The sequence below is a fragment of the Doryrhamphus excisus genome, chromosome 18 (genome assembly GCF_030265055.1).
Source record: "Doryrhamphus excisus isolate RoL2022-K1 chromosome 18, RoL_Dexc_1.0, whole genome shotgun sequence".
NCBI classification, from domain to species: domain Eukaryota; kingdom Metazoa; phylum Chordata; class Actinopteri; order Syngnathiformes; family Syngnathidae; genus Doryrhamphus; species Doryrhamphus excisus.
The window spans coordinates 15886701-15902500 of record NC_080483.1 but is presented as its reverse complement, the minus strand read 5'-3'; the positions used below and the strand labels follow the sequence as shown (position 1 = coordinate 15902500).

The following is a 15800-nucleotide window of genomic DNA, read 5'->3' as shown; positions in this document are numbered from 1 at the left end:
CCTTACACTCATCTAACGTTTCTATTGATTCACCAGGGTATAGACTCGGTCATAAATGACTGAATACCCCGGACTGCTTTATATTTTTACATAATTTAGACTCACATCAATTAAAAAATCATCAACTTCTCAAGAAGTCATCACAAAAAAAAAAAGACTATAGAGCAGGGGTGGGCAAACTTTTTGACTCGCGGGCCGCATTGATATAACAACATTTCCGCGGGGGGGGCAGACTATATATTTTACACGTAACAGTCCACCTGGTATTATTGTATCTGTAAAATTGTCATGCAATCTGCTATTATTATTTATTATTTTATATTTATATTTAAATATTTTAAAAATAATAAAATATTATAATAATTACAATAAAATTAAAATAATAATAATTATATTATTATTATGTAAAATATGCAAATATAACAATATTATTATATATAATTAATATAAGAATTAGCATTAATATAATAAATATAATAATCATAATAGTTATAATAATAATATAATAATAATTATTTTAATTTTTGATATTTTTTTCAGGAGCACTTTGTAAACAACAGACCATGTCAAACAACGAAATTGATGAAATTGATACAACCATCAAAAGGTTGGCTCAGGCCATGATGCCAGGTTGTATGTTGACTTTAAATGAAATACTTTGGAAAGATTGGGCGGGCCGTATTCAAACACTTGGCGGGCCGGATGTGGCCCCCGGGCCGTAGTTTGCCCACCCCTGCTATAGAGTCACAATACAGACAATGAAATAATTCAATGAGGTGAGAAGGAAATCGAGAAAGTCCCTTCCTAATTGATATAAAATGTCCAGGCAGCTAAGTCATAGATCTGTAGCAGTTTCCTGACACATGCACGTCATACGTTATATAGACATATGCCGTTTCCCTGCGGTTTCCAAAACAGCTCGTTTGGCAAGAAGGGAGGAAGGTCTCACTCCAGACAGACCCAACCCACAGCGGAACACACACACACACACACACACACACACACTTCTTTTAGTTTGCCCTCATCATGTACAAGCCAGGACAGTTTACTAGTTTGGTTATGCTCCAGAAAAGGAAAAAAGGCCACATAGGTGTTTGCTCTTATTTGGTTGACCTCCAGAGTCGAAACTGCTTTTCCTCCCTAACAAGAGGAACCCCTGAGAGGAGAGCCATGATGAGGATAACGCTCGCCTGGCAACCGGGCCGCACATATGGAAACTGTTTAACTGTTATTATTAATAACCAAAAGGAGAGTGAGTGAGAGAAAAAAAAAATGAAACTAATAACACATGCAAGAAACTGCCAAGACCTGGATCAGGAGACAAGAATAAGAGCACACACATATACATAAACAGATGACACACACATACACAGGAAGACAAATGGACACACAAAAAGTCGTATTGGTTAAATAGAAAAACACTCCTTAGCAGCGGCCTGTAAAAGTTTTTGTATTGCCTGCCCGCTTTGATGGAAATAAACCTCTTTCATGGTTTTGCTTCAGAGGTTCCACCTGGGTGTGGCTGTGGGGCTGGACGCACCCTCACACCAAGCCCGACACTACACACGCATACAAACACCGGAAGTGGTCTAGGATCAACACCGGCTGCTGTACAAAACCCATCAATAAACAAATACCTTTAAACTTCAGATGAATTGTTAAGGTGTCCTTGCAAAAGACGCAAGGCAATGTCACATTTTTATGTAAAATGTATTTTTTATACACCAAAAAAGTGACTTTTGTAATATAAAATTAGAGTCCTTCTTTCTGTAATTGCCATTGTTCACTTGCAACACAATCCAGGCTTTGTGTTTAGTTGTGTCCTATAGAGCAGCTACACACAATAACCAGCACAACAAACTTTTTAGATTTAGCAAAATCTGCACCTATCCAGCTGTTTGTACTTAATGCCAAAACAATCTTTTTTTAATTTATTCCAACCACGGCCCGCCTCCGGGCATGCCCACTCTACTGTGATCCACCGCTCTGTGACATCACAAAGGGACAGTTTTACCACGCCTTTTGAAACCGAGCGTTTTGAGCCATCTCAAACTTTTTTTCAGGGCTCACTTCCAAATACATGAATTTCATTTTTTGAAACTGAAAAGTGGAAAAAAACATAATAGGTGCCCTTTTAAGGCTTAAATATAAGCTCATAAAACACAATTTAACCACTATAATAATGTAAAATAATCGATGAACAGATGGATCGGAGTTACAGTGTAGCCACCAACTATGGTGCTTTCAAGGGCCGCAGAACAAAGTGTAAAATCTTGACAAAAAAAACCATTATGATTGAAGCATAAATGTATAAACATGTGAAAATTGTTCATGTATACATTTTAGCTGCGTTGCAACATATAAAAAAACTATTAAAACCCTGAATCATTCACAGAATTAAAACAAAATTGCTTGAACTGAACTCAAAGATGTCAAACTGTACACAAAATCTCATCAAATGTTATTCACAAATTTTGTCTCCATTTGTGTTAGTTCATAATTCATTGACCTCACAAGTGTGGCATATCCAGATGCTGATTAGACAGCATGATTATTGCAAAGGTTTGCACTAAGTTGTTGTTTGTGCAGTTTTACTCCGACAACCATATAACAGATAGAGTGTGAAATGGTTTACAGATTCTTGCAAGATGGGACACTGCATTAAGAAAAAGTTTTAGATCCCTGAATTCAGCTCATAAAAAATGGGAACAAAAACAAAATTTTTTGGTGAAGCTTAATCATATCTAATATAACCGTAATAACCATTCATACAGTTCTTATCATAATGCATATCATACTCCTGGTCATATTTAACACACTTACTGATGACAAGCCTGTCAGCATACAGCAACTGCCTCCATACATGGTTTAACATTTTTCCATGAATTATGGCGATATAACTATATAGATAACAGACGTAATTCTCTGTTCCACAGAGCTTGAATAAAGCCAAAGAGGGGCGGTGGGGGGGGAGAAGAGCTACATTCCTCCCCTCTTCCTGTTGACTCTAATCTCTTGCTTTAAAATTGCTCACACAAAGAGCCGGCAAAGACTAGCTAATTAGCAACACTTTAGACCTCGGCGGCAATTGTATTGTGTGTATATATATATATATATATATATGTGTGCGTGTTCATTGTGTGCATCCCGCCCCTTGTTTCCAGGGCAACTACTTGTCTTTGGTGCTTTATAATTGTCGCACATTCTGTCTTAAAAGTTCTCACTCCTCTCCATGTCCATTTCTTTGTGGGACTCTGGAGTGTCCAAATGAAGGACTTGAAAAAGAGTGTTGTGTTCTGCAGCGTGAATGGATGGCAACATGTGACCTTTGTGAGTGACTGATAATGTGAGAGAAAAAAAAAATCGAAAAACAAGCGTTGAAATATAAAAAAAAAATAAAAAAAAACAACAAACAAGCACCCATTAATGAGTAAGGCTTTGCTCACTGACCCCTTCAAAATGCCCTCTACAGATTAACTAACCCCCCATCAAAAAAAAAAAAAAAAAAAAAAAAAAAACGACAATTCTGCAAGTCTGCCCCTGCTTGTGTGTGTGTGTTATTTACCTGACAGCACAGGCAGGCTCTTTGAGCTTAAGTGCTTCTAAACACTCCCATGGCAACCAAAGCCGACCTCAGCACTCCAGGTGCCCGGGCAAGTGTGTATAACTCAGTCTCCACAACAAAGACAGGGCAAACACACACACACACACACACACACATCTTTTTTAACTGGGTTGCTATCTGTCTCTCTTTTTTTTTTTTTTTTTTTTACTGAGCCTCTTGGCTGACTGGGTCAACCAGCCGTGAATGTGTCCATGCCGGCTTATCTGGCCTGCTGAACCATTTCTACAGTCCGGGTATGACTTATCCATGGAGCCTTGTCGCGGGATTGTGGACTCGCAAGAGACAGTAAACCCGATCAAGTGTGTTTTTACTTTTGGTCAAGTCCGTCTCTTTAAGATGACCCTTTTTATTAGAAATTGAAGTATGAAAGTTTATGAAGAAAGGCCACATAACTCAGACTGAAACGTCAATGGCACGTTAAAAAAATGGCGGAGTCTGAATGCACAGGCTTGGCTAAAAGGTAATGGTAATGGTAATGGTTTAATTTCATTTGAACATGCATTAGATTACAATTGAATGCATCCCATAATCAGTTCCCAGTTCCACATGTCCAAAAGTCCTACCCCTCCATCTGGTACTTTTACAATCAGTAACTGTTACATTTGTTCACTTCCTGCTTTCCATAATATTTTTTCATTATTTTCATATTTTTTTAATAAAATAAATTTTAAAAAATGAAAAAAATGCTTTCCATAATACAGTTTAAGTTTCTTTTTCATTCATTTATTTTCATATATTTTTTTAAATATAAAAAAAAGAAACGCTTTCCATAATACAGTTTAAGTTTCTTTTTTTCATTCATTTATTTTCATATATTTTTTTAAATATTTTTTTTTAAAAACGCTTTCCATAATACAGTTTAAGTTTCATTTTTTTTCATTCATTTATTTTCATATATTTTTTTAAATAAAATTTAAAAAAATGCTTTCCATAATACAGTTTAAGTTTCTTTTTTTTCATTCATTTATTTTCATATATTTTTTTAAATAAATTTTTTTTAAAAACGCTTTCCATAATACAGTTTAAGTTTCATTTTTTTTCATTCATTTATTTTCATATTTTTTTTAATAAAATAAAAAAAAATGCTTTCCATAATACAGTTTAAGTTTGTTTTTATTTTAAAGGTGGAATAAATCAAAATGGTGTCTTGCATTGACTTGTTTTATTTGTAATTATTGTAATTATTTGTAAGTTGTTTTGAGTTATCTTGCAGTAAAAGTTATTGAATCTATCTAAGAAAATATTTTGTGCCGTTTTCACAAAAAATATGAGCAAAGCACCAAATTTGAGTTACTGCCTGAAAACCTGAGTGGCAAAGCCATTTATGTGCCTATTAGATGACTATTAGGTATATTATAGTAGATGACTATTAGGTATATTATAGTAGATGACTATTAGGTATATTATGGTCTAGCAAAAGTCAGAACCAGAAACCAAGTGTCGGTGGTGCTTTGGAGGCTCTTGGAGGAAGTCGGTGTTCTATAGTACTCTTTGTATGACGGACCTCAGAGCGGTGGGTGTTCTGTGATGCTTGGCAACCCAGCAATGCTCCTCCTCTGTCGCAGCATGACCTCTGCTGACCTCTGAACTCCACTGACCTCAATCATAAAGAGGACTGGCCGGGCTGAGACCAATGGAAAGCTTTTAGGAGGTGACAGCACTCAGAGAGAGAGAGAGAGAGAGAGAGGCCCGGGACTGATTTACTGGCCCCGCACATATGACAGTGGGACTCATGCGTACATACACACACACGGGGGTGGGGGTTAGACTCCCACACACAAAGTGCAAGTGATGCCACCGGTCATGCAGATGCACAGGCATAATGTGATTAAATGAAATCCCAATGCACTAAGAAATCAGAAAATGTTGTCAGGAAATGTCTTCCGGCGGGAACCCCCGTCACCTCCATCGCTTGTGCACCCTGACCTGAAAGTGAACTCTACCGCAGAGCTGGAGGTCAAATAGAACATAACTGCCCAAGTGACCAGCATCTATTCAACCGCCTATCACTTAGCGAGCTGAACCTTTATAATTACGTCCCCGTTCAAACCAGCCAATCATTTATTAGCGAGCAACACATAATACATTTCTGCACACTGAACCCGGTTCTCTTGGACATGCGGCCATAATAGTTATCGCTCATCTGTGTTTGTGTATATTTGAGATCTATATCAGTCCCCCCCCCGATCGGCAGTCATCACCGCAGCTCCTTAATTACACCCTTCATTAACTCACATCAGCCACGTGCATGTGTGTGTGTGTATTGGCTTCAATACGTGTTTGAGACCTTGAGCGTCCTTCAAAGAACTTCGAATGAAGACATGGTAGACATGGTTTTAGGGGTTCATGTTAGGGTAATGGTTTTCGGACACATAATAAAGAGATTTAAGGGCTATTGCACTCCGTTGAGAACATAATACAATCAGGAACACTCGTATTTCCCTACAAAATGAATGTACTTGAACATATTTTGTGGCCTTTTCTGATGACCCTAGACCAGGGGTGGGCAAACTTTTTGACTCATGGGCCGCATTGAGTTAACAATGCGGGGGGCCAGAACATATATTTAACACACATGATTTTACGCTTATAATTTTAATAATTTTAATAATTTTAATAATTTTAATAATTTTAATAATTGTAATAATTGTAATAATTGTAATAATTGTAATAATTGTAATAATTTTAATAATTTTAATAATTTTAATAATTTAATATTTTTTAATATTTTAATAATTTTAATAATTCTAATAATTTTAAGAATTTTAAGAATTTTAAGAATTTTAAGAATTTTAAGAATTTTAAGAATTTTAAGAATTTTAAGAATTTTTACGCTTATAATTTTACGCCTTGAATTATTTGTCTAATTTTATATAATATCAGCTATATGTTTTCATTTCTCCTTTTTTCAGGAGCACTTTAAACATCAGATACATCAAACTACGATTTTTTACTGAATAAGACATCCGACTTGAAAGTCATGTTGCCAGCTGGTATGTTAAAAGTTGAAATACTAAAAAGCAATTGGCGGGCCGGATTCAAACGTTTGGTGGGCCGCATGTGGCCCCCGGGCCGTAGTTTGCCCACCCCTGCCCTAGACTCAGTTCTCTGTAGGAACTCCATGAAATGTATCGATTCATTTTAACTTTGACGTGACTGAAGTTTACTAAGCAGATTTAAAAAAGTAATTCTATACTAATATCCTGGGTGACAGAATGTATTTTAACTATTTTAAGTGTGTACTGTTGTCCTTCTAGCTTCCTGAAGACACATACAAGGGCGCCATCTTGGTCGTGATTAAGATATGGTTTTAGGGTTAAGGTATTATGGGTTCATCTAAGGGTAATGGTTTTCGGACACCTAATAAAAAGGTTTAAGGGCTATAGATGGCGTTTTTCAGAGTATTGTACTCCATTAAAAACACAATACAGTTGGGAACACTTGTATTTCCCACAAAATGAATGTACTTGAACATATTTTGTGGCCTTTTCTGATGACCCTAGACTCTGTTCTCTGTAGGAACTCCATGAAACGTATCGATTCATTTTAACTTTGATGTGACTGAAGTTTACTAAGCAGATTTAAAAATGGTTTTAGGGTTAAGGTATTATGGGTTCATCTAAGGGTAATGGTTTTCGGACACCTAATAAAAAGGTTTAAGGGCTATAGATGGCGTTTTTCAGAGTATTGTACTCCATTAAAAACACAATACAGTTGGGAACACTTGTATTTCCCTACAAAATGAATGTACTTGAACATATTTTGTGGCCTTTTCTGATGACCCTAGACTCTGTTGTCCTTCTAGCTTCCTGAGGACACATATGAGGGTGCTCATATGATTAAGATATGGTTTTAGGGGTAAAGTATTATGGGTTCATGTAAGGGTTAAGGTCACTGTGTGTGTCGGGGTGGGGGGGGGGGTGTTCTTCGTGTCCATCTGGCTTCATGAGGACCAATTTCAGTTAAAGAACTTCTAAGTGAGGACCCCCTTGTCACCCCTTTAGAGGAGTGACATGTTTTTTTTTTTTTTTTAGGGGTGAGGTTAATGTGGATTCATCTTAGGGTGTGTGGAGCCCCCCCGTAGGGATGTATACTTGGTCTAAAACAAGGATAGACCACATAAAAAATAGAACATGACAAATGGGAGCAGGGATGAAGGGTCCAGACCAATTTCTAAACTGCCTTTTCCTCAAGTAATGTTCCTTTTATACCCTCGGGGAACTACAATGTGCCTCTCACTTTCTATTTGCCTGGAGGAGTAACTTACGGGTGAGAGAGAGAGAGAACGAGAGAAGCCCTCACTGATGAGTGGCACTCCTAAAAGGAAACGGCACTTTTTGTCGCCATGCCTCTCTCTTTTTCCTCTCTCCTCTTTTGCTGTCATCGCCAGCTGCTACTACACCAGAAGCGATTAATTGATGGCGAGGGAAACGGAGGAGACGGCGATGTACAAAAAAAAAAAAAAAAGGGGCGATGAGACATGTAAGGAAAAGTAGCGAAGACACCTGGTTCTCGTCAGAACACACACATACCGTTTTGAGGTATGTTAGGATTTATCCTGCTTACATTTCTCCTCGGCTATGCATCATTGCATGTCTACACCCGTGCAACACTCTCACTTTTCCACCTCTCCTTAGTCATGGCCTGGAACGCCGCTCTTTGTTCTTCCTGACTGCCTCCCTCCTCCCCTCCATGATGGGGCAGAACTGTTTTTTTTTTTTTTCGCCCCCCTCTCTTCTCTTTTCTCTCCCCTGCTCTGTTCTTTCTGGGGGAGGCAGACAGGCTGCATTCCAACGGGAGGCCCAGGCGCCCTTTTCTGACACGTCTCAGCGCTACACTCCTCCCTCATCCCTCTATTCCTTCTCTTCAGCCCCGGCCAATGACCAGCCTCTTGCCTCCCAGCATGGTTCCTCTGTGCCCCTCCTTGTACCTTCAAGTACCTTCAAGGCTGTACAGTACGGTACGTGCCACCTTTATAGGCCACAACATTAAGATACACCTGCAGAATTTATTGAGGGACATCACGGAGCTCTGATGATTAGATGTTATTAGATTCTTACCTGATGCTCTGCATCCATCCACTTCATGGCTTTACTGAGTTGGGAATCGGCCCAAGAAACAGACGACTGTATGTTCTGTCAACACGCTTCTGTTAATTAGTTACTTAGTTAGCAGGCTACTTCCTGATTCATAAAGTGCCATTAAGGACCATTGCTTTGAGGCTATCAATGTCTAAAAAATTATTCCTGTACTAGAAGAGAAAAAAAATATGATCTCAGGGAAGAACTAAATTTGAAACACTTCTATGCTAGGACTACGTTAAAAAGCCATAGCATTTCAGTATGTGGAATCAAACTATGGAATGGATTGAGTAAGGAAATCAAACAATGCACAACGATGAGCCAATTCAAGAAACAATACAAGCAGTTGATGTTTGCTAAATACAAGGATGAAGAGTCTTGAACCAGTCATGATGTGCTATATATATCACTATATTGACACTTACTATGGTACACATTATGGCATTGGATGCTCATATCACTTTGCATTTTTTTTATTTTATTTAAAAAATATATGAAAATAAATGACATTTTTGAAGCATTTTTTTATTTTATTTAAAAAATATATGAAAATAAATGAATGAGAAAAAAGAAACTTAAACTGTATTATGGAAAGCATTATTTTTATTTTTTATTTTTTTTAAATTTATTTTAAAGAAATGTGAAAATAATGAAAAAATATTATGGAAAGCAGGAAGTGAACAAATGTAACAGTTACTGATTGTAAAAGTACCAGATGGAGGGGTAGGATTTAATAAGCTTTAATTCTTCCTACTCCTTTTGGACATGTGGAACTGGGAACTGATTATGGGATGCATTCAATTGTAATCTGATGCATGTTCAAATGACCATTAAAAGTAATTTTAGGATGCTTGAAATAACCATTATTTAACAAAATAGTGATATCAATTTGAAAAACAAAATACCTGCAATATCATAGTACTACTTTTGTAGTATATGAAAAAATGACCTTCGCATTGCTTGCTAGCGGCAGGTCCTCATGGTGTCTCGCTAAGTGTTTCCCGAATACTTTATTCGGGAAAATCGACACATTGGGTTTTGTCAATTTCTGCACTTTGTGTAGTGCTACTTTGTGTAAAAATCCAAAATGTGTCCACACTTCAGCCTTGTACGCCGCAGGGGCCGGTGTTGAACTGTGTTGACTACGTAACCTTTTTTTCGAGGTAGGGTCGAAATCTGGAGTAAAGGTCGTGTTGCCTTTCACAGTCCACTGTGGACCCAAGCAGAAAGAAGTTGAGTGAGCGACGGGAGTAAGAGAAAAAGATGGAAAAGAGAGAGGGAGGCATGTTTGTGGTTGGTAACCCGCTCGAGAGAGGAAATACCAGCACACACACACACACACACACACACAGGTGCAAAAACATAGAGAGCAGAAACCCATCCCAGAGAAGAAAGACCAGCTTTGTGTGTGCTTCAGGTTTGGTGTTTATGTATGTGCATTAGTGCATAGCTCTGTGTGTGTGTGTGTGTGTCCTCGAATGAAGGTTGCTGAGGAAGCAGGGTGAGGATGCAGGCAGGGGGAAAAGCGGGAGAGAGGAGGGAGACCAGGAAAGAACTGAAGGGGCTGGAGTGTTCATCATAAACCTGAGGCTTCATCATGGTAATTAGGGGAATCATTTTAGCAGGCAGGGATTTCCTCAACTAGAACATCAGCTGGCGTCATGCTGGAGCCCGCACTCACACTCACACACACACACACACACACACACAAAGTCTAATTGAGTTAAAGGAGCTTATTCGAACAACTTTATTCCGTGGGCCAACCAAAACGTCCACACAATAAAGGTAAGGAGTCCATCGTGCCACACAAACAGTCAATAGTTAAAAATTCCCAAACCAGTGAAATGTCATCATTGGGAAGCATGGCCGTGTGTGTGTGTGTGTGTGTGAGAGGAATTCTGCTTCTGGATGGAGGGAAGGTCTGACACACTGGAGGCAAAATAAACAACCTAACTGGAGACACTACATGCTAATGTGTCGTACACACAAACACTGACAAACACTTCATGCATGGGAGACTAAATAAAACAAATGGACGCGGAACACTGACACACACGCCTATTGTGTGTTTGTGTGAGTGTGTGTGTGTGTATGACATGGTGAGAATCTCACACAAAGGAGCAAAAATTGAAAACGAAACACTCTAAACTATACTTTGGAGTCATTAGCCACGTATACACGGACCCAAATATTTCAATTCCATTGGGTTTATTTGCTCTAACCTTTGTATACACCTCATTCCCAAAGAAAAGTGCCAATCCGAATGAATAAATAATGGGATTCCCAGGGGTGGAATATTCCTTTCCCCAATCCGATTGAGGTATCTTGTACGCGCTCAATCGGAAAGTTGTCAAACTGTGTTCTTCTTCGTGGTGTTTATCGCTTTCGTGTGCATTAGCGCCATCAGTGGAACAGAATCTAAACCCTTCTATACGCCATTCACAAGTCCAGTTTTATTAAAAAACACATTATAATATGAATTAATTATGAAATATTAGCAAGATTGAACTATCTTTTCCTGTTCACGGATGCGTTCTTTCAGCGAATGCTGAGATATGACGTAACACGCAGATCGAGACGTTTTTCCGTTTTAAAAATAGAGGCGAGCAATCGGCACTGGACTGCTGCGGAAAGTTCGTTTTTGATCCAAATTAATTTCAAGACTTGACGAACGAAAAACTGGAAATACGGAGTTATTCCAACAAGTGAAAGAAAAACTCGAGAAAGTCGGTATCACGTGATGTTGGTGTTTACGTTTTACTGGGCATGCCCCATTGACTATTCTGGCTGATTATAGCGCCGCATGTAAACACACGATTGGAATATTCCTTTCCATGTATACCATTGTTTTCGGAATGGTCATTCGGAAAAGAGAAAAACTCCTCATGTAAACGTTGCTAATACAGTAAACCTCGGATCTATCGGACTCGGATATATCGGAAATTCGCTCACAACGGACAGATAAAAAAGAACAGATTTTTCTGTAATGCATTTCCAATAAAAATTCATTGCATATATCGGATTTTTTATAACGGATTTCGCCTATTTCGGACAAAATCTCCAGTCCCGTTCCAATGCATTTCCATTAAATTTCCCTCGCATATATCGGATGGCCGCATCGTGGCGCTCCGATTCGCCGAATCGTGACAGGCCGCTATACGACGTCATTTGCAGCGTTTGCAGCGTTGCCTGCGCGTCCAGGTACATTGGAAACATAGTCAAGGAAGTGCCTTTTTATAACGGATAAAATCCGATTTACGCATATATCGGATATAAATCCGATAAAACGGACATTTTCCGGTATACGCATATAACGGATTTCGCTTATATCGGACAAAACCAGTGGGAACAATTGAATCCGATATATCCGAGGTTTACTGTAGCTTATTGTTGCACCTAATGAACTTTGACGTCGTAAATTATGTTGCACTTAAACTGTTGACAATCCAGTCTGTCAAATAGTATACAGTATATGTGACATCTGTTTGTTACATAACTACCCGGTGTGTACATACTGTTCCGTACATATATGCCGTAAATGCGGTATGGCCGTCAACATGACAAACACGATTCCCGCAACATCGGCGTACATCATTAGCATAGCATTGCAAGAATGTATTAGTAAACACACACCTGTTGCTGTTGCAGGTGCAGTAAGTCCACCGGGCTGATCTCCCCGTTGGTGTCTCCGTTTGAACCGCCTTCTCTCCCTCCCCCGCCATCTGATTGGCTGCTGAGGCTGCTGACTCCGTTCTGGCCGGACGGTGTCGTTCGAATGGTCTCAGAGGCTGATTCCACCATCATCACTGGCACCTGATGGCAAACCGGGACGGGACGGCGGAGTCAGAGAAATCCACTGGGGCAGTTTTAAATAAAAATCCTGCCACTATCTAAGAATGCAAACAAAGTCTGTGAGCTAAAGTAAACACACGGTGAGATAGAGGAGTGAATAGCGTGCGTGCGTATACATTTTTTTGCTTGCAAAAAACCTTTTGGTCATGAACCACCCACGCTCAAGTGGCCACAAAGCGACACCTGAAGCAGACTTTTTTTTTTTTTTTTTGTCTGCATGTAGATGTGTGCGTCTAGGATAGCATAGGCGCGGATTAGGATCAGACAAGCAGCAAATCTAAACTGACAAGGCTGCTAATACCCTACGATATAGTTAAATAAAAGGCGCATTTCTCCAATAATCAGAGGTGGCATGTGTGCGCCGCGTGTAAGCCATGAGCAGGTTGGTCTTTGACAACGTGCGTTTGAAGCACCTTCATAGGGCCTCTCTAATTAGAGCGCTCTCCTTCTCCACAAAACCAGACAAAACGAGCCGTTCCTGGATGTGTTGTTGTTTTTTTTTTTTTTTTTTTTTTTTTTTTTGGAGAAACAACGCCTCGCAAACACACGGGCACATTTGCCATCGTTAGGGAACGCGAGCGTGGGAGAACCGACATACACATACACACACATACACACATATATCCGAGCGCTAATACAAAACAAAACAAACCTTCATCCAAGAACGCGAGATGTGAACTCCTAATGACGAGCTCAATGTCGCCTTTCTGCCTCATCCAGTTTTAGAAATTAACACACAAGTGCGAGACTTTTTAGACGGCAAGTTCTGATGATGCCTTCATTTCTGCAAGCCAAACGCCATTGAGACTTCTACCCACCATCTCAGTGTGTTGCTTTCAGAAGAGCATAACTCGTGGCTTCTCTGGAGAGAATCAAACTTTTCTTTGCCTCTGAGGGAAACAGCAGATGAACCAATGTGTGTGTGTGTGTGTGTGTGTGTATTTTTTTTTCCATCTGAAAGTGTGACAGCAGGTGAAGCTGGGATAGAGTGTGAGTGGCCCCATTAATGGGATGTTGCCAGATGCTTGCCTGGGGGACGCTGGTCTAAACATGTTATTGTGCAGGTGCACAGGTTGCAAGTTTAAAGCTTTATGTTTTCTCACTTGCGGTGATCTTTAATGATTAAACATAACCGTCATTTACTTTGTGTCTTTTTGCAAGATAAGTTATTTTAAAACGCACAAAATTACAGTTCCTCGTGAATGTTTTCATGCAGTACTGGGATGTCACATCAAATCCAAACTCCCCACCGCAGTTAATGACAACTGTGAGCTGTGTTTAAAAAAAAAAAAAAAAAGAGTAAAAGCTCATTTTGCAGACGGGAAACAGCATTTGTGGTGACATTATTGCAGCTTTAACAACAACGTCTCCACATTGAAGGCTCAATTACTGACACATTGTGTGCGGCCACAAGATGATGTCACCATTAGTTCTTCTTTACAGAAACAATATTGTAATGCGGAATTGCTGTCACGGTCATCGTAAGTCAACGTTAATTCCATATGTACACTTCTCAATCAGGAATATTGACTGACCTTAAACGTGTGAAAAGTCCAAGTTCAGAAACCAATCAATTGATTCAGACCAGAACAATCAAACTATAGATGTGGAAGCTAAATCCAAATGGATGACATATGCTAATTTCTCCTAGTCAATGAAAAAAAGTAACAACAGTAATAATAATATATATAAGACAGTGATGAACAAAGTCTGAAAAAAAAATCTATACATAAAAACAAACAAGTATCACTAAACAAACTCCCCCCAACCAAGTGGCAGCTTTTCTTCCTGTCACTCACACACATGTTCAAGTTAAGAAACAACAGAAGTGGAGTTATGATGATAGTTTTAAGATAATGGTGATCAATGAAGTGGAGTTTTCCTCACAAGGGTCGTGGGGTGTGCTGGAGCCTATCCCAGCTGTCTTCGGGCGAGAGGCGGGGTACACCCCGGACTGGTCGCCAGCCAATCACAGGGCACATATAGACAAACAACCATTCACACTCACATTCATACCTATGGACAATTTGGAGTCGACAATTAACCTAGCATGTTTTTTGGAATGTGGGAGGAAATACCCGGAGAAAACCCACGCATGCACGGGGAGAACATGCAAACTCCACACAGAGATAGCCGAGGGTGGAATCGAACAGTCAGAAATATTGACTGACCTTAAACGTGTGAAAAGAAACCAAGCAAAGCATATCACTGTCCAAATTCAGAACCAATCAATTGATTCAGACCAGAGCAATCAAACTATAGGTGTGGAAGCTAAATCCAAATGGATGACATATGCAAATTTTTCCAAGTCAATGAAAAAAAGTAAGGACAGTAATAAAAAGAGTTCAATATATATGAGACAAAGATGAACAAAGTCTGAAAAAGAGCTTTTCTTCCTGTCACTCACACACATGTTCAAGTTAAGAAACAACAGAAGCGGAGTTATGATGGTAATTTTAAGATAATGGTGATCAATGAAGCAAAGTCATCAACCTGTACACGAGCTAAGAGATATCATATATTTGGTATTACAATAAAACTTGGATATATCGGATTCAATTGTTCCCACTGGTTTTGTCCGATATAAGCGAAATCCGTTATATGCGTATACCGGAAAATGTCCGTTTTTTACGCATATATCGGATTTATATCCGGTATATGCGTAAATGGGATTTTATCCGTTATAAAAAGGCACTTCCTTGACTATGTTTCCAATGTACCTGGACGCGCAGGCAACGCTGCAAACGCTGCAAATGACGTCGTATAGCGGCCTGTCACGATTCGGCGAATCGGAGCGCCACGATGCGGCCATCCGATATATGCGAGGGAAATTTAATGGAAATGCATTGGAACGGGACTGGAGATTTTGTCCGAAATAGGCGAAATCCGTTATAAAAAATCCGATATATGCAATGAATTTTTATTGGAAATGCATTACAGAAAAATCGGTTCTTTTTTATCTGTCCGTTGTGAGCGAATTTCCGATATATCCGAGTCCGATATATCCGAGGTTTACTGTATTAGCAACGAGTACATGAGGAGTTTCCGAATGACCATTCCGAAAACAATGGTATACATGGAAAGGAATATTCCAATCGCGTGTCTACATGCGTTGCTATAATCAACCAGAATAGTCAATGGGGCATGCCCAGTAAAACGTAAACACCAACATCACGTGATACCGGCTTCCTCGAGTTTTTCTTTCACTTTTTGGAATAACTCCGTATTTCCAGTTTTTCGTT

General features: G+C 39.2%; 1 protein-coding gene across 3 annotated transcripts in view; it reads right to left on the bottom strand.

Moving 5' to 3' along the window:
- foxp4 (forkhead box P4) overlaps positions 1-15800 on the bottom strand; it is a 122677-nt gene that overhangs the window by 68083 nt on the left and 38794 nt on the right. For all 3 annotated transcript variants that reach the window (XM_058055815.1, XM_058055817.1, XM_058055816.1), the window contains exon 2: positions 12340-12519. In XM_058055815.1, the coding sequence (XP_057911798.1) occupies positions 12340-12510 (171 nt within the window). In that variant the 5' untranslated portion in view covers positions 12511-12519. The remainder of the gene's footprint in view (positions 1-12339; positions 12520-15800) is intronic.